The sequence below is a fragment of the Rattus norvegicus genome, chromosome 19 (assembly GCF_021556685.1).
Source record: "Rattus norvegicus strain SHRSP/BbbUtx chromosome 19, alternate assembly SHRSP_T2T, whole genome shotgun sequence".
Lineage (NCBI taxonomy): Eukaryota > Metazoa > Chordata > Mammalia > Rodentia > Muridae > Rattus > Rattus norvegicus.
In genome coordinates this window covers 16,686,768-16,706,548 of record NC_141552.1, presented here as the reverse complement: position 1 = coordinate 16,706,548, position 19,781 = coordinate 16,686,768, and the positions used below count along the sequence as shown (strand labels likewise).

The 19,781-nt window shown below is 42.4% G+C and overlaps 2 protein-coding genes across 3 annotated transcripts in view; one reads left to right on the top strand and one right to left on the bottom strand.

Moving 5' to 3' along the window:
* LOC147998894 (disks large homolog 5-like) overlaps nt 1–19,781 on the top strand; it is a 57,385-nt gene that overhangs the window by 13,011 nt on the left and 24,593 nt on the right. The window contains exons 2-4 of one of the 2 annotated variants that reach the window (XM_087596031.1): nt 1,477–1,589; nt 3,287–3,454; nt 5,601–5,714. The gene's annotated coding sequence lies outside the window, so the exon portion shown is untranslated. Of the gene's footprint in view, nt 1–1,476; nt 1,590–3,286; nt 3,455–4,454; nt 4,531–5,600; nt 5,715–19,781 lie in introns of those variants that run through there. The other variant, XM_087596032.1, reaches the window with a different exon arrangement.
* LOC147998895 (disks large homolog 5-like) lies at nt 4,746–18,207 on the bottom strand. The gene is made up of 7 exons (XM_087595387.1): nt 18,106–18,207; nt 9,288–9,393; nt 8,096–8,363; nt 6,774–6,917; nt 5,976–6,142; nt 5,149–5,254; nt 4,746–5,031 (listed from the first exon to the last, which is right to left on the bottom strand). Exons 1-6 carry the CDS (start codon nt 18,205–18,207, stop codon nt 5,190–5,192), a joined length of 852 nt encoding a protein of 283 aa, XP_087451513.1. The 3' UTR covers nt 4,746–5,031; nt 5,149–5,189.

The window sequence follows — 19,781 nt, the reverse complement described above, 5'->3', positions numbered from 1 at the left end:
CCCAGTCACATGAGAGCAAGCCAGGGGTTTTCTGAGAATGGACATCTGGATGGCTTCTTTTCTAGAAATCCTACTGATTCTTTGTAAGCTCCTGCCCTCTCTGCTGGCTTTCTTCTTGCTGCAGCAAAAAGAGATGAGTCCATGTCCATGAGAACAGGCATGCCTTCTGGACACCGCATGGAGGTCAAGGGAAAGAATGAGGCTCCAGACATCGATTACATCCCATTTTAAATGGTTCTATTGATGGGGTGACAATGGAAGAAGCAACAGACTCAGGAATTCTAGGTAAAGGTAGAAACTCAGGGAAGGAGTTTGGCAATGTTCCTTCTCTTTCAATTCAGTGGAATAATTGAAGCACTATTGTTATTGGGTCTTCATTAAAAGTCTGGTAGAAAGGATGCATTAAAGCCATGTGGCCCTGATTATTATTATTTTTAATTTTTGGAGTGGCAGCCTTTAATGACTGTATCTATTTTCTTATGGGAATTATTCATTACCTTCCCAGATCTGTATTTAACTTGGTATTTGTTATCTGTTAGAAAAATCACCAGTATCAAATAGATTTTTCACTTTTCTGTAGTAAAGGCCTCTGAAGTAAGCCCTAATGATTGTTGAATTCACTCAGTGTCCTTTGTTATATCCCCCTTTTCATTTCTGATTTGGTACTTTAGATATAGGCTCTGTGGTTTGTCTGTCTTGTGGATCTTCTCAAAAAAAAAAAAAAAAAAGCCAGCTCTTGCTTTGCTTGGCTCTTTGTATCATTCTCTTTGTTTGTAATTGATTGATTTTAGTTCTGAGTTTATTTCCTGCCATCAAATCCTACCAGACTCTCTATGGGATGAGGCTTTGCCTCACCTTGGTAACAGCAGCATGTGATACATGAAGCTTTTGCTGCTCTCTGTAGTGGGGACGACGTCACAATTTCACTGAAAACCATGCACAGCCTCGTTTTAGACTGTATTAAAGTAGCCCACGATTTCAGTGCTCCCTGCAAGGTGCCATGAGACAGTAGTAACATGAGTCTGCCTGCACCTCGACAGTTTTCACTAGGGACTTCTAAGTGATTTTATGAAAATTTATAGTGAGTTCATGGATGAACATGCACAAACACAAACGCACACACACACTTTACTGGCATGGTGCACATTCTTTCCACACAAAGAAGAAAGTGAGTATTAATGAAAACACACCAATAAAGGAATCGATGGACGGGGTTGTGGGGAAGCTGGGGCTTAGAGTTATTTAAAGGCCCTGTGCAGGCTCTCCTTCTGTTGGAGGCTAAACTTCAAGTGCAATGGGGTTCTTTATTTTCTTTCTGTATAGCACACAGAGCTAGGGTGGAAACTAGTTTTTGAGCATATTTGGCAAGTACTAGAACACTGAATTAATTCCTAGGGCTGGAACCCTATTAATGTTCTACAGAATTACAGGGCAGGCTGGATGAAGACTCTCAGCTGACAATGTGGACATCTCAAGACAGGCACTGGACAATGGCTGACAGACTTGTATGAAGACTGGAAATGTTTGGCTATCTCAGAGGAAAAGAAGGCCCCTCCGACTACACTGTACTCTAAGGACAGTTTATTCAGGTAAGGGATGACATGAACTGTTGTCTCATGTCACAGATGTGAGCACAAAATATCCTAGGTATTGTATGCCAATGGTAGCATTAACAGAACAAATCACACAGTGCTGTGAAGATATAGAATATGACTATATGTAGCAAGAACCAGGCCTCTTCTAGTTTCTAAGATCATACCTGAGAACCTCAAATATAGTAATAATGTGATAATGTGGTATAAGTCTAGTTACAACTAGTTTCTATTGTGACACAGATGACTCTTTTTGTGTCATGGTCAGCTTATAATAAATGACTAGACATAAGCATGAGAATAACCAAATACTACATTGCTTCTCTAGCTGCTGAGCTTTTAAAAGCCCTGGTGTGACAGCAAGCTTTTGTGGACATCTGGATTATTCCTTCTGTACTTTAACTCTCTAAGTCAACCCCACTCTGAGTAAGTCAGTTCCATTCCATAAGTTGGAAATCAGTCAACTGGAAAAAAAATACTTTCTCAATACAAACACAGATTGGCCATGGAAAAAGGGCAGCTTGAACTGTCCCACCTAGGTCCTGGGCTTGCACAGGCCTGCTCTCCAAAAGAAACGTGTGTTCACAGCTGCAGGCTGCATTCACTATGGATGCTCTTGAGGTTCCAGCTGGCAGATATGCTCTGGGGCGGGACAGACTCGCCCTGCAGCTCTATTGATGGGGTGACAATGGAAGAAGCAACAGACTCAGGAATTCTAGGTAAAAAGAGAAACTCAGAGAAGGGGTTTGGCAATGTTCCTTCTCTTTCAAATCAGAGGAATAATTGAAGCACTATTGTTATTAGGTCGTCATTAAACGTCTGGTAGAAAGGCTGCATTAAAGCCTAGTGGCCCTCATATATATTTTTTAATTTTTGTAGTGGCATCGTCTAAATACTATCTATTTTCTTATGAGAATAATCTTATGACTCTTTGTATTATCCTCTTTGTTTGTAATTGAATGATTTTAGTACTAAGTTTATTTCCTGCCATCAAATCATACCAGACTCTCTGTAGGATAAGGCTTTGCCTCATCTTGGTAACAGCAGCATGTGATAAATGAAGCTTTTGCTGCTCTCTCTAGTGGTGATGACGTCACAATCTCTGTGTAAACCATCCACAGCCTGTTTTTAGGCTGTATTATAGTAGACCACCATTTCAGTGTTACCTGCCAGGTGCCGTGGGACACTAGTAACACACGTCTGCATGCACCTCGACAGTTTTCATTACAGTCTTCTAAGTCATTTTATGAAAATTGATAGTGAGTTCATGGATGAACATACACAAACACCTGCACAGAAACACAAACAAACACAAACTCTCTCTCTCTCTCTCTCTCTCTCTCTCTCTCTCTCTCTCTCACTCTCTCTCTCTCTCTCACACACACACACACACACACACTTTACTGACATGGTACACATTCTTTGCACACCAAAAATAAAGTGAGCAGTAATGAAAATACACCAATAATGGAGTCGATGAAGGGAGTTATGCAGAAGCTGGGACTTAGAGTTACTTAAAGGCCCTATGCAGGCTCTCCTTTTGTTGGAGGAGAAATTTCAAGTGCAATGTGGTTCTTTATTTTCTATCTCTAAAGCACACAGGCTATGGTGGAATGTAGGGCTTTGAGCATGTTTGGAAAGTACAATCACACTGAATTAAATCCTAGGGCTGGAACCCTATTAATCTTCTACAGAATTACAGAGCAGCCTGGATGAAGACACTCAGCTGAAAAGGTGGACATCTCAAGACAGGCACTGGACAATGGCTGAAGACTTGTCTGAAGACTGGAAATATTTTGAAAATTCAGAGAGAAAAAAAAGGACCCTCTGACTACACCGTACTCTAAGGACAGTTTATGCAGGTTAGGCATGGCATGAACTATTGTCTCATGTGACAGATGTCAGCACAAAGTATCCAAGGTATTGTATGCCAATGGTAGCATCAACAGGACAAAGCACACAGTGTCATGAAGACATAAATTATGAGTTTGTGTAGCAAGACCCAGGCCTCTTCCAGGTTCTTAGATAGTAACTGAGAACCTCAAATACGGTAGTGATGTGATAGTGTGGGGGTGAATCTAGTTACAACTAGCTTCTATTGTGACACAGATGACTCTTTTTGTGTCATGGTCAGCTTATAATGAATGACTAGACCTAAGCATGAGAATAACCAAATACTACATTGCTTCTCTAGCTGCTGAGCTTTTAAAAGCCCAGGGTTACAGCAAGCTTTTGTGGACATACTGGATTGGTCCTTGTGTACTTTAACTCTCTGAGTCACCTCCACTCTCAGTAAGTTAGTTCAATTCCATAAATTGGAAATCAGTCACCTGGAAAAAATACATTCTCAATATGATCCCAGATTGGCCATGGAAAAAGGGTAGCTTGAACTGTCCCACCTAGGTTCTGGGCCTGCACAGGCCTGCTCTCCAACAGAAACCTGTGTTCACAGCTGCAGGCTGCATTCACTATGGGTGTCCTTGAGGTTCTTCCCTAAACTGCTTAGATTAAAATAATTTTCATGCTAACAATCAAAAAACTCATTATGCCAATCTGGCCAACAGGAAGCTAATTTCTATTCTGTATTTTGTCAGATGTGCAGAATACATATGGTCATCATTGATAGTAGGTGAAAGATCTGCTCTAATATGGACACTAAGTGGTGCTGGAGGATGATCCTGACCCACAATGAGGAGTGGTGACACCAGAGCCCTGTAGGGATGGCTGGCAAGCTAACACATTGAACATGCACAGCTCAGTAAATTTCCTGTGAATACACATCTACTGAGATCTCTCTATTTGATTGGAGGTGATCCTGTCCACCTAATACAGTACATGATGTGGAAGGACAAAAGCACCTGCAGGAGCTGTGGTGATGACTCACAGGATAGAGCATCTGCTACTCTCTCAGAAGAACCACATGGACCCTAACAATTGGGTAAAGCATGTCAGTGATTACTTCATAAAGTGTGTGTCCGAGAAACAGCCACATTTTCCACACAAAAGACACTGTCACACTGGGTACCCCTTGGTGACTTTGAATTCACTTATTAGCCCAGGATCCATGGAACATGCAGAGATCCATCTCCACCTGTCAGTTCTAAGTCCACAGGAGGGGACAGAACCCTTGAATAAGAATGATGGTCTTAAGAGTCAAGAGATAGAATTCAATTTTTATTCATAAGGAATTCATTTTTACAACAAAACAGGATTAAAACAAATAAATTAAAATATTTAAAAATATTTGAAAAGATAAAAACAGTAACAAGAACATATAAATATGAAACAACAAAAAGAAAATTTCAATTAAAATCATAACAAAAATATTTCTAAACACCACAATCTTAACGAACATTTGGAAGCACAGATGTATTGCTGTTTCTCCTCTTGCACACATAATGAAGGGCGGTCCCCCAAGTTGTCTCTCAAGTGCTGTTTTCTGAGAAGAAAGTAAGACCTCAATCAGTTTGGCTGGCTTAGTGTTATATAAATTTAGGGTCTCTAAGCAATGACAAATTAACTCTGAGGAAGAATACTCATCCAAAAAATTTGTTACCATTCAGGATGTTTGTCATCAGGGACTCCTGAGAAAGCAACTTATTCCTCAGGAAGCTCTCTTACTGGTGTGTGTCCAATTCCAGCTCTCTTGTACTTTCTGAGACCTGGGAGAGGAAGGCAGTTTTTCAGACACTGATTTGGTGGTGAAATGCAAGGCAGCTGTCGGAAGGCTGCCTTCTACCATCTCAGTTCTATTGGACAGTCAACATGGACCTTTTAACTGATATCATTGTTGCTAACTCTGTGGGCAGGGCAAAATCTCCAGAGAGCCTCAAAGTAATGTGGGCTGCCAATATGGGACCCAGACTTATACCAGTGCAAACCAAGAACAGGGCAATGGAAGGAACCTCATTGGGTTGCAGGAAGAAAGTAGATGTCCATATGTCACCAAGGTTAAAACCAATGACAAGTTCTAATTTGACATTTGCACTTTGTTCTTATCCCGCAAAGGTGCTTCCCACACAAGAAGTCACATGACCACAGAGTGTCATTTGTCAAAGAACCAAGAACTTGTTCAAAACTCTACAGAGCATCCAATCTATCACGTGGATATGCAATAATGAGGTATGTTATTAATCTGTCACCATTTCTATACTGCAGCTTCAAAAAGAGCAGACAAATATACTTGCAAAATAATTCAGTTTCTGAAAAGTGGTTGGCTTCCCAGAATACTTGTGCATAGGCAGAGCAATGAACAATTCCATTACATGAGGTGGTTGGCTGGTTGTGAGTGTAAATTAGAAAGGTGGTAGGAGAGAGCAAAGATGTATCAAATTGGCAAACTTTATCAGATATTTTTAAGCTAACACAGCTGCTCAACCCTACCAGATGATGCTGGGTCTGGACGTTGCTGGTCTTTATCTTTCTTGTTGAAGTCAACCAAATTTTTCTGGTTCAGTGCACAATCAAGATGTACCTCCTTGCTCTCCTGCTTCAGTGGGACCAACTTCTTCATACATGTGTTCTCCATCAGGAGCTGGCTGAGCAGGTTTCTGGAAATACAGTCTGCATAGTAAGATCATGCTGCCCCTTTCTCCCATTCCCACTCCCGAGTGCCACTAACTCCACCAGGACCCAGATACCCATGAAGACTTAACAGAATTCATTTCGATACATATAAGGCTGCTGCACAAACCACAAAGAGTAAATTCCGGGAAGAATAAATTGTTTGTTTGGCCCGAGCACCAATTAGTGTCCACATCTCTCAAAAAGAACATGGATCTACAACTATCCATGAAAGCCCAATGCATGGGGGCAACATCAATTAGTAGTGGGCAAACACCCTCAAAGGAGGTCAGTAGAACCAAGAGAAGGTCATGCTAACCATGTGGTCCACACACTGAGTTTTGTAAAACCTGGTATGACACCATAGGTCCAGGTCAGCCTAATAACCTGCTGACTTCAATCAGTGCTGTTCTATCTAGAGCGTTCTGCAGATGCCTAGACAATCCTGGGATGAGGAACAGTCTTTTGTGGAACTGAAAACTGAGTCCTAATGACCCTGGCACACTGATGTGTAAACAGCACAAGAGATAGAACCAGAGCTGAAGACCGTCCAATCCAGAACAAAGAAAGTCAGAAATGGCCATTCCACAGGTGATAGGCTTTCTGACCAGGACTTACCTAGAGAAGGTAATCTCCTTCTTCAGCTTATGGCTGTTCTCATGGATCTCAGTGTTCTCCATCTCTAAGTTGTGCAGAATTGACATGACCGCCTCCTCCATTCTCTCCAGGTCTTCATAATATGGATTTGGCCTGAAGTGTGGCCTGGCCCCAAATGATAGAATACAATGAACATCAGCATTTAGGAATATATGAGCTCAGGGTGGGTCCTGTACTACACCAGTCCTGGAAGGACACCTTCTGAATTCTACATATTGGATCTTCTTCAGCTTCAGAAACGTGTTTTTCTGCGTCCAGGACACCAGAATCTCGGCATCCAGATGGAGGCTTCCCTGGCTCCCTTTGTTCAATCAAGAGGAAATCTGCAGTCAAGCCAGTTAAGCTATCAAGAGCCTCGGCCACACCTCTCCATGCTCCCCCACCCAACACACCCAGAAACCGGTGATTACTTTTCTCCTGTTTTGATAACAGACCATATATCAACACAAAATTATAATCTGCACAAGGAATACAAATATACAGACAAACGTGGCCACATAGGCAAAGAACTGTACTGTTGACAGTGGGGCTCCCAGAACAAAGCATTCACATGACCATGAAAGTGTTACAGGTAAATACTCAGGCCAAGACATAGACCCCTATATTCCATGTGTGGAGGGAAATATAAACATATAAAAGTTGTGCATATGCATTTGGATGTATGCACACACAGACTCACAGACTGAGACACACCCACAAAAAAAAGAGAAAAGTTAACAGAATCAGAGAAAGAGAAAAACAAATATGGAAACAGAGAGTACTGTGAGAACCAGGAGAAATGCATGCACCATTGCTGTCTCAGAGTGCAAGACACACAGACAATAACAAACAGGCCTGAGCCTGAGACCTTCTAGTCAAGCATTGAGATGAACAGTTTGGGAACAGGCCCCTCGGGCTGCTGCCTGGTTCTTCCAGCACTCAGTCCCCTGCCTAGCAAGTACAGAGACTCACCATAAACTCACTGCAATTACAATCTTGCAAAGCCACCATCTGTCAAGGGCTTTGCAAATGCACACTAGACACTCACTCTCCCTGACTTTATCCCCGAATTCTTCATTCAGACCACAAGATCTGCTTTTCAATAAATTAAGCAGATGAGTCCATTTTCTATCTTGCTCCTCAGGAAGGGTCAAGGTTCTGAATCTCCTCTATATGGGAGGTGAGGTTTAGCACAGGGTGGTTAGGGAGGCACAGCTTTCTAGAACCCAAAACCTTAATGGGATAAGAAGAAGGTGACCTTGCAGACCCAGGAATGAAACAAGACCATTTGGAGCGATTCATACCTGTTCTTCATGGATCTCTCTGTCAGAAACCTCAGGCGATCTCTCAGGTCATTTCTCTCCTCGGTAATGAGCTGCAGCTCTTTAATCAGCTTCTCCTTTTCCTTCTTGGCCTGATTCTCGCTTAGTTCAGTGCCAGGGGATGATGTTTCTCTCCCAGCGTCTGTAGGTAGAAGAACACAAGTGAACCTGCATGGGGAGAATGCATAGAGTGTACATAGACCACAGTTAGGCCTAAACAGGAGAACAAGCCTGGAACCCAGTGTCACTGCTAGGCGATTGGTCTATGCTTAAGAGGCCTCCTCAGTGGATCTCAGTTCTCCCACTACTCTATAGAGACCAAGAGATGTAAGCATCCAGGTGTTCCCTATTCCGGACATCAGGTGCTTACATGGACCACGGAGATGGCTTCTCCAGGATTATCATCAGCTGAACAGGGTACAGCTTGGTTTCAGGACCCTCACCCCTGTGGGTTCGAACTCAGATGATAAATTCACCATCCACAAGACTTGAGTGATTGGAGACACTCAGATGTCCTACCCTGATACTCTAGGCCAACAACTTTGGATTAAAAACACATTTCCATGGAGGACATGTTCAACAGACTTATCAGTTCCCCTATTTGAAATACCAAATGCCCGAGAAGTTCCAATAGGTTACAGGATGAATCTTGGTCCACATGTTCCAAATACTTTTGGTATTTTAGAAACATGTTTGTAACACACAACCTCTAATATATAAAGCTAACGATGACCCTGCCAGTTAGAAGAAATCAGAGGAGGTCGAAGAACATAAGGTTATTGCCTGGAGCACAATTCTCCCCCTGTTCCTACTGTCAGATATCCACTGAATTTAAAGAAGCAATGATAGTGAAGTACATTGCTGCCCTGTCTAAACTCAGAAAAGGTGGACCCTCCATGACTCCTGATGGTGTTATTATACAATGTAACATAACAAATGCACTGTAAAAGTAAAGACCAGAAGTTCACAGAATAATAGCATTGGCCTTACCATATCCTCCCAGTGGGGATGGGGAAACTAAAGTTCTGAAATCCTGACTTTCAGGAATTGTGATATTCATGGAAATTCAATTTCTTTTCAGATGCTCCAGTTGTTGTGGCCCATTGCTAGAAAGGTCAGCTTAAGCCTGCAGCCCCCCTGGCAGGAAGCTCAAAATACACTACCCAGAACTTACTCAACATTCCCCAGAAGTGCTGTCTTTGTCCATCATTACTTTGAGACGAAAGGCTAGACTCCTTCACTTTAGTCTCTCCAGAATCGACGTTCCCCCTCCCAAAATGCTTGCGAAGACGGGAAAACATGTCTTAGCTTGTAACCGCCAGACTCAGACTGAGAGAAACTAGGGCACTGGTTGTCACTACAACACTGGTGACATCAAAGAGGATGCCAGAACTCTCTAGGAGACAATAGAATGTCCAAGAAGGGACAGCAGATGTCATGGAGAGCAGACTTTGCCTCCCTGCTAATGTATTCCCTGTAATGAGCATAAGCAGAGGTGCCCTTTCCAGGAGACTTTCCTGGGGCAGAGTCACTGAGCATCTCCTGCTTCCAAAGCCAAATTTTCCTCAAGGCTTGATTATAAAAACCTTAGTAATTCTTATGCATCTAAATGAATGGTTCCTTCCATATCTTGCCCCAAAATGTCTCATCCTAACTCAAATTGTCCTCATTCACCAATGTTAGCCATTAAACCTTCCTGAGATTTCACACCAGATTGAATATGCAGTCAAAAGTTCTCTTGTCTCATTCTGTACGGGTGCTTTATATCACATCAAGAAATAGTCTGCATGGTAGGTTACAACATGGGTGTGTGTTAGGGGAACACTCATGAAGTCATGTGCTTAGCAATTGACAATTGCCAGAAAATTCCTTAGTTGAAAGAGTTGAAGTCTTTATGGTGCTAGGAATAGTGTGGAGACCTGTTGGCAGACGAAAGTGCAATATTGGACCCACCAATGAAGGGAACCTCATGCTGCTTGTGGGGTTCTCATCTCTGCGCCAATGTCACCAAAGGAGCACTGCTGACAGGCCTTCTATCAGAAGCTGAGCTTCTATCAGAAAAATAAAATAGTCAAGAGATATAGGGGGTGCAGATAAAGGTGTAGGACGAGGCTATACATATCACTACGTGGATAGAGCAAGGACCCAGCACTTGTGCTCTGGGTCATGGGCTTCCCCACAAACACAAAAGCATCTGTCACAGTAAAAAATGGATACTGTATTGAGTGCACACACTAACACTGATTGATCAGATCCATACCCCAGATTTTGGGGGCAGATCCATGGCCCCAAATATCTTCCTCTCAACCTATACAGCAAAAAATAAGAAAGAAAGAAAAGAGTCAAAACAAAAAGCTCAAGCTTCTCATATGAGGATTGCAGGAAGTTTGATCTGGTGGTCAGTTCTGATTAGGCCATTTTAGATAGAACAGTGCACAGTGATGCTTAAGGTGATGGGTCCTATATAAAGCTTTCTGCAATATTGGAATTTTAACAAGCCTCATCCAGAACATACAGAACAGGAAAGGATGTGATCACCATGTCCTTGCTCTCTATCAGGTTATTTTTCTGTGTCCGTGATTGTCAGCCATAGACAGCAACAATCTGAAATAGCTGGTAGACATGGAACAAAGTGGCTAAAACTATAGTTGTGGGTTGCACACCTCAACTGTCAAAGGCTAATGCTGTCCTCACAGTCCCTGGAGGCCCCTCTTGTAAGACTGTCTACTGGAAAGTAGAAGCAGGTTTATCTGAGCTCAAAGTGAACCTGGCCAGCTAGGAAGAGGGCAACATGGGATACTTGAGACTCTGTCTAAAACCAGCACAGAAACCCACACTTCCTTCAAAGCATCATCTATGAATTCTTGATTATCTACCATTCTCTCCCTACCAGTCTTTCAGACTGGAATTGTAGAAAAGAACTGGAAATGATCTTCCTATTCTGAAGACCTTGATCTCTCTTTCCTTAGGTGCACATTAAGAACTCATGCAAATGGGTATGACCATCTGAACATCTTAGTATCATCTACTCAGTATATCCAGCATAATACTGTGCCTATGGCAATCTCAAGCTTCCCTGAGTGTTGCTGACCCAGCAAGAAGTATGAAGTACTGAGGTCAAACCCCAGTGATCCTTTCAAGGGTTTAGAAGAAAGCCATCAGAGAAACTCCACTTCTTTGTCCTTAGATTAAATCAAGCTGATACAATGTGAACCTGGTGGGCTATTTAACCATGCATCTTTCTGCCAACCCCACCTTTCTGAATTCAGTCCATGTGAACCTGCATGCGGAGAATGCATAGAGTGTACATAGACCACAGTGAGGCCTAAAGAGGACAACAAGCCTGGAATCCAGTGTCACTGCAAGGAGTTTGGTCTTCGCTTAAGAGACCTCCTCAGTGGGTTTCAGTTCTCCCTCTACTCTATAGAGACCAAGAGATGTAAGCAGCCAGGTGTTCCCTATGCCTGCTGACACACGCAATAAATGCAGTAAATTTTAATTTCTGTTCAATTGTTCAGTAACTTACATACACTTGCATATTGCTGTGGAAGTGATGGGGTTTCGTGATCAGCATTGCATTTAACAATGCATAACCAATCATCCCTCCTAGAATGATTCTGTATATAGAGAAAGAAAATTTATTAGAATGGCTTATAGGCTGTGGTACAGCTAATTCAACAAGGAATGGAAGGTCTAAAACGCAGTAGTTACCCCTGTTGAAGCCAATCCCCCTAGCATAGCTGTAGCCATTTTGTTCCATGCCGGCTAGATACTTCATATTCTTGCTGTAATATGTCACATATCATTGTTGTCTGAAAATAATTTAACACAGCAGGGTCAGGAATGATCACATAACTTGTGTATGTTTTTTTTTTATCGGTTATTTTGTTTATTTGGATTTCAAATGTTAACCCCTTTCCAGTTTCCCCTACAATAACCCTGCATTCCACCCCCTTCCCCAGCCTCCTCGAGGGTGCTCCCCCACCCACCCATTCCCGAAATACTGGAAGGAAATACTTTATGTTGTCAGGTTTCTTAATCTTAAATTTCATAATTATAAGCTTCATGTAGGACCAAAAAATTAAAGGTCAATATGAGGGCTGCAGAGATGGCTCCATGGTTAAGAGCACTGACTGCTCTTCCAGAGGTCCTGAGTTCAAATCCCAGCAACCACGTGGTGGCTCACAACCATCTGTAATGAGACCTGATGCCCTCTTCTGGTGTGTCTGCAGACAGCTACAGTGTACTTATATATAAATAAATAAATCTTTAAACAGATAAAAAGTCAGTATGAACCTTTGTTGTCTAAAATGGCTTGAGTCAGGGCTGACAAACAGACAGCCCTTCCAGCACCTGCCTATGAGCTCACAGTTTTAGGCTTTATAAACTGACATAGAAAAATGTCCAGGGTCCTAGCCTGACAAATTCTCAGCTACGTCTCTGATGATCAGTCTTAGGGTGGGCATTCAAAAAACCATCCCTCTCTAAGTGAGGTCAGAGTTTGTGTGGTTTATGGGGCAACTCCTGGACCCCAACGGTTTTGTCCATAAGGCTGGATATTTCAGCTGCTCTTCAGTACATGCAGGAATCCTGAAGAAGTAGGCAAATTAATAAAGCAAACTTCCTTCTTCCATGTCCTTGATATGAGCTGCCAGCAGAAGGTGTGGTCTAAACAACAACCAACGGATTGGGTAAAGGTCTTTATCAATCCTACAACAGATAGAGGGCTTATATCCAAAATATACACAGAACTCAAGAAGTTAGACCGCAGGGAGACAAATAACCCTATTTAAAAAATGGGGCTCAGAGCTAAACAAAGAATTCACAGCTGAGGAATGCCGAATGGCTGAGAAACACCAAAAGAAATGCTCAACATCTTTAGTCACAAGGGAAATGCAAATCAAAACAACCCTTAGATTTCACCTCACACCAGTCAGAATGGCTAAGATCAAAAACTCAGGTGACAGCAAATGCTGGAGAGGATGTAGAGAAAGAGGAACACTCCTCCATTGTTGGTGGGATTGCAGACTGGTACAACCATTCTGGAAATCAGTCTGGAGATTCCTCAGAAAATTGGACATTGAACTACCTGAGGATCCAGCTATACCTCTCTTGGGCATATACCCAAAAGATGCCCCAACATATAACAAAGACACATGCTCCACTATGTTCATAGCAGCCTTATTTATAATAGCCAGAAGCTGGAAAGAACCCAGATGCCCTTAAAGAGAGGAATGGATACAGAAAATGTGGTACGTCTACACAATGTATATTAATCAGCTATCAAAAACAATGACTTTATGAAATTCATAGGCAAATGGATGGAACTAGAAAATATCATCCTGTGTGAGGTAACCCAATCACAGGAAAACACACATGGTATGCACTCATTGATAAGTGGATATTAGCCCAAATGCTCGAATTACCCTAGATGCACAGAACACATGAAAATCAAGAAGGATGACCAAAATGCAGATGCTTCACTCCTTCTTTAAAAGGGGAACAAGAATACCCTTGGCAGGGAATAGGGAGGCAAAGTTTAGAACAGAGGCAGAAGGAACACCCATTCAGAGCCTGCCCCACATGTGGCCCATACCTATACAGATATTAGGTAAGATGGATGAAGCAAAGAAGTGCAAGCCGACAGGAACTGGATGTAGATCTCTCCTGAGAGACACAGCCAGAATACAGCAAATACGTAGCCGAATGCCATCATTAAACCACTGAACTGAGAACGGAGCCCCCGTTGAAGTAATCAGAGAAAGGACTGGAAGAGCTTGAAGGGGGTTAAGACCCCATATGAACAACAATTCCAACCAACCAGAGCTTCCAGGGACTAAGCCACTACCCAAAGAGTATACATGGACTGACGGTGGACTCCAACTGCATACATAGCAATGAATAGCCTAGTAAGAACACCAGCGGAAAGGGAAACCCTTGGTCCTGCCAAGACTGAACCCCCAGTGATCATGATTGTTGGGGGGAGGGCGCTTATCGGGGAAGGATGAGGAGGGGATCACCCAAATAGAAGGGGAGGGGAAAGGGTTGAGGGATGTTGGCCTGGAAATCGGGAAGGGGAATAACAATCGAAATGTAAATAAGAAATACTCAAGTTAATAAAGATGAAAAAAAAATAAAAAGAAAAAAGAAGGTGTGGTCCAGATTAGAGGTGGGCCTTTCCATCTCAAAAGATCTGAATTAAAGATTTATCTTCTGATCTCCAAGATTTGGATTACAAGTAGGTCTTCTTGCTTCAGAAAATTTAATTAAGAAAAAAAAAATCCAATGGTGCTAATGCCTTTAGCCTCAGCATCCAGGAGGTAGAGGCAGGTGGATCTCTGAGTTCAAGGCCAGCCTGGTCTACAATATGAATTCTAGGACAGCCAGAGCTACACAGGGAAACCCTGTCTCAAAAAAAACAAAGAAGAGGAGGAGGACCAAGAGGAGGGGGTTGAAGAGAGGAAAACAGAAAGAAGGAAGGAGAGAGAGAGAGGGGGGGGGGAGAGAGAGAGAGAGAGAGAGAGAGAGAGAGAGAGAGAGAGAGAGAGAGAGAGAGATCCCCCTCACAGGGCGTCAAGCCATTTGGCATTAGTTAATTCCAGGTACACTCAAGTTGACAACCAAGAACAGCAATCCCATTACGTGGTTGTGATCTCACCCTGGTAGGCTCCTGAGTAGGAGGCTGAAGCAGGAGAATTGCCATAAGTCTGATGCCAGCATGAACTACACACGTGTTCCAAGCCAAGCCAATCTCAGCTACAGTTTGAGATTCTGTCTGAAAAATATGAAAGAGAAAGAAAACATAAATTCCTAGAGCAGTGTTTCTCAACCTTCCTATGGCCTCAACCCTTTAGAACAGTTCCTCAAGCTGTGGTGACCCCAACTACAAATTATTTTGTCGCTACTTCACAACTGTAAATTTGCTACTGTAATGAATCTTTATTGTAGTGTAAACTATTTGATAGGAGACCCTGTGTGGGTCACGACCCCCAGGCTGAGGGCCTTTGCCCTAGAGGCGGTCTTGGCCCAGATTATATAGTTCATATTATGATGGGCTCTCTCAGCGTTTGAAGGTCAAGTATATTCACTTGTACCATCAAAACTTAAAAATTCAGTTGAGCTGCTGGCTGGTACGGTGTGACATCCCCCAGAATACCTTTGCCATTTTGTTCCATGCCTGCCAGCCATTTCATATTGTTGCTGTAACACGCCTGCTGTCACTGACGAGGAGAAGGGACTTGGCTCAAGGACATGCTGACCACACACCTTGTTTTGTTCTGAATGTTCTGTATGCGGTTTGCTAATCTAGAGAAATTCTAGACCTGAAGGAGTGGTTCTCTGAAGTGGACACAGGTGAAAGGCTAAGGCAGATGTGTGAAGGAACGTTTCACTGAAGCAGACACAGGTAAAAGGATGTTCTGCTAAAGCACGCATGTGAAGGGACACGTGATGAAGGGTTCTGCACTAAGGACACACATGCATTGGTCTGCCTTGCATTCTGTAGTTGAGCTGCATTTGTTGGGACTTCATAGAACCACAGCAAAAACCCTTCTGGTGGGCTGTGTAGTTTCTCACTGTTTCCTTGGACTCGTGCTGATGGACAGAGTGATGTCAGCTGAGACAGACACATGTGCTGACGCAGGACACAAGCTGAGGCCAGGCCCATGGAGGACACGGGATATTGAGAGGGAGTTTGGATGGAGTTATGCTTGCGTAGCTTGTTGGTCTGGGGTCTCTGCTGATCTCTGCTCGCCTGAGAGCTGCTCTTACTGACTGTGTAGCATCTTGGCTGCTCTTTGTTCCCCTTGGACAGCCCTCAGGACCAGGCGCTCCTCTCCGTTAACCATGGCTGCTGTCCTCTTCCACTCTCCTCTCCATCACACATGTTCTTCCTTTATTCTCTGGCAGCTTCTTCCTCCTTCTTCCCTCCTCATGATCCTCTCTAGCAAAGCCCTCAAAGCTCCCCTCCCCCATCTCTCTGCTGTGCAGCTGTTGGCTGTTGGCTTCTTTATAATCACAGTTAACTGGGAGCAGGGTCAGTTTTTCAGGGTTAACCAGTGTTGAGTTCAACAAATTAGCATTAAAATACAAGCAGCATTAGGCCAATACACTACAGGGGTTTTTGTTTGTTTGGTTGGTTGGTTTGGTTTAATTTTCATTTACCTTTTTACTTGAAATTTTATTTTTCGCTATTTTTTATTAATCGGTTATTTTATTTATTTACGTTTCAACTGTTGTCCTGCTTTCCACACTCCCCTCATCAAACCTTACATCCCGTTTCTGCTCAGCTTTGCCTATGTGACAGTGCTCCTGCACCCACACATATCCATCCCCACCTCACACCTCTAGGATCTGCATTTGGTGGGGCAATAGGCCTCACCTTGAACCATAGAGCATCCTTGCATACACTTTGGCTGGCAGTTTGGCCCCTGGGAGCTTTGGGATTAGGGAAAGAAGATCTGGTCAGATATTAAATCCAACGATTGCTGCTTTCTCTTCTTTTTCTGGTTATAGGTGAAATTATGTTTGTGTGCTTATCTTTTTATAAATTATTGAGAGAAGATTAATGTCTTGGTTTTTCTTGGTTATAGTTTAGTTCATTGTCTTGGAGTTTTCCTCCTATTAGCCTCTGTTGTGCTTTCTTACAGAAAAGAATTGTTTAAATTTGGTTTTCTCATGAAATATCCTGGTTCTTCCTTTTATGGTGATGGAGGATTATGCTGGATATAGGGGCCTGTGTCTGCATTACATCTGCCCAAGATTTTCTGACTTTTAGAATCTCTGTTGAGAAGTCTGTTGTAATTCAGATACGTCTGAATTTATTTGTTACTAGATATTTATACCTTACCCCTTTTAATGTTCTTTCTTGATCTGTGCTTTTAGCGTTTTAATTATTATGTGAATGGAGGAATTTTTCTGGTACAATTAGTTTGATGTTCTGTAGGCTTGTTGTACCTTTATGGCCTTTTCTTTCTTTACCTTATGAAAGTTTGCTGCTATGATTTGTTGAAGATGTTTACTGGATCTATGAACTAGAAATCTTAATTCTCTTCTCTATCTATTATCCTTAGGTTTCAACATTTAATTGTGTCCTGAAATTCATGGATGTTTTGGATTCAATAAACCATACATGTTTATCTGAGATGGGTGTTTTGTGCTTTGTGGGATGACCTCCTTGACCCCAGGCTGCATGAAGAATCTCAGCTGACAGTGGGGACATAAATTATAAGTATGTGTAGCAAGACCCAGGCCTCTTCCGGGTTCTTAGATATTAAATGAGAACCTCAAATACAGTAGTAATGTGATAGTGTGGTGTGAATCTATTTACTATTCTCTATTTTGATATAGATGACTCTTTTTGTGTCATGGTCAGCTTATAATGACTAGAAGACCTAAGCTTGAGAATAACCAAAGACTAAATTGCTTCTCTAGCAGCTGAGCTTTTAAAAGCCCTGGTGTGACAGCAACTGTTGGTGGACATTCTGGATTATTCCTTCTGTACTTTAACTCTCTGTGTCACTTCCACCATCACTAAGTTAGTTCAATTCCATAAATTGGAAATCCAAAACCTGGAAGAAATACTCTTTTTTTTTAAAGATTTATTTATTCATTTATTATATACAAGTACACCGTGACTGTCTTCAGACACACCAGACGAGGGCATCAGATCTCATTACAGATGGTTGTGAGCCACCATGTGGTTGCTGGGATTTGAAGTCAGGACCTCTGGAAGAGCTGTCAGTGCTCTTAACCACTAAGCCATCTCTTTAGCCCAAGAAATACTTTCTGAATATGATCTGAGATTGGCCATGGAAAAAGGGTAGCTTGAACTGTCCCACCTAGGTTCTGGGCCTGCACAGGCCTGCTCTCCAAAAGAAACCTGTGTTCACAGCTGTTGGCTGGCTAAGAAAGATTTCACGAGACGTGATACACAGCACTCGGACTTCTGCTTCAGTCATCTGCACAAATTTTCCCGGACGATATCCTCATACCTCCAGCAGGCGGGTGATGAAACTGTCCACTCTCAGCTCCCCTTCAGCCATCTTGTGGCCACCAGACTCTCCTCCCTGCAGCAGGAACAAGGGCTTCTCCATGGTGGCTGCAGCAGCAGTGGTGGTTTGGCATTCTCACCTAGGAGGCCCTATGCCTTTCTACCCCAGTTCCAACTCACCTCAGGCCCGGGCCTTCCCCCCATCCACTTCCCACGGAGCAGGGAGAGCAGCACCCACTAGAAATAAAAGGGAAGCCCTTGGTCTTGCCAAGAGTGAACCCCCAGTGAAAGGGATTGTTGGGGGGAGGACGGTAATGGGAGGAGGATGGGGAGGGAACACCAATAGAGAAGGGGAGGGGGGGTTAGGGGGATGTTTGCCTGGAAACCCAGAAAGGTAATAACAATTGAAATGTAAATAAGAAATACCCATTTAATAAAGATGGAGAAAAAAAGAGAAAAGTGTCACACATTTAAAACAGAAGAATATGGACCCTAATTTTAAAGCACAGCTCTGTCAATTAACTAAACCTTTAAAAAACTCAGAAAATCAGGCCAAACAATATTTTCTCGGTTTATGTATCTGTAATGTCGCATAAATAATAATGTCCGTTTCTTGCTATTGTGGAGGGAATTAAATAGTTAATATGTAATCATGGAAATTTTGAAGTACCATCCATTTTTCTGTTCATTAAATCAATCTTCCTCATTTCATTGATCAAGTATGTATGTTTTCTTTTCATAATTACATGTATAATAAAAACAGCATAAAAACCTTCAGAATTGTATAAGCTTTCACTTTTAACAAATTAAATTAGTTGTTCTTTGTATTTCTGCTGAACATTTAAATGTTCTTTATATGTCCCAATGCGAGTTTATTAGGTACCTATAAACTTTAAACTCTTTGCCTGAGAGCATGAGTACTATTTAATTATATAGTAACTACACTCAGGCTGTCTTTGTATTAGAACCAATTATATCAGACTCTAAGAAAAATTACTATTGCGTAAAAGTTTGTGTGTGTATGAGTGTGAGTGTCTGTGTGTGTGTGAGTGTGTGTGTGTGAGTGTGTGTGTGTGTGTGTCTGTGTGTGTGTGTGTGTGTGTGTGTGTGCAGCACATGACCAAACAACTTTCAGGAGCCATTTCTCTCCTTCTGTCATGTGGGTCCCAGGATGTAACCCAGATGTTTGACTTTGGCAATAAATAATATTACCCACTAAATAAATAAATAAACAAACAAAAAACAAGCCACCAATCCACTTTAAAATAAAGGCCAGAAGTTCACAGAATAGTAGCATTGGCCTTACCATATCCTTTCTTTGGGGATGGGAAAATTAATGTTCTGAAATCCATGACTTTCAGGAATTGTGATATTCATGGAAATTCAATTCCTTTGCAGATGCTCCAGTTGTTATGGCCAATTGCTAGAAAGGTCAGCTTAAGCTTGCAGGACCCCAACCATCCCTCCCCCCGCCTCCACAGATGCTCAAAAGACACTGCCCAGAACTTACTCCACATTCCCCAGAACCACTTTCTATGTCCAACATTTCTTTGAGACGAAAGGTCAGACTCCTTCACCCTAGTCTCTCCACAATCGACATCCCCCCTCCCAAAACACTTCTAAGACTGGAAAACATGTCTTAGGATGTATCTGCCAGACTCGGACTGAGACAATCTA

Bases quoted from the DNA above. Each gene is read 5' to 3' on its own strand.
- LOC147998895 (XM_087595387.1), bottom strand. From the start codon at position 18,207: ATGGAGAAGCCCTTGTTCCTGCTGCAGGGAGGAGAGTCTGGTGGCCAC. The intron at 8,364-9,287 runs GTAAGTTCTGGG...CCAATCGCCTAG, and splicing joins GCACTTCTGGGGAATGTTGA to CAGTGACACTGGGTTCCAGG. The intron at 5,255-5,975 runs GTAGGGTTGAGC...TTCCTCTCCCAG, and splicing joins TCCAGACCCAGCATCATCTG to GTCTCAGAAAGTACAAGAGA.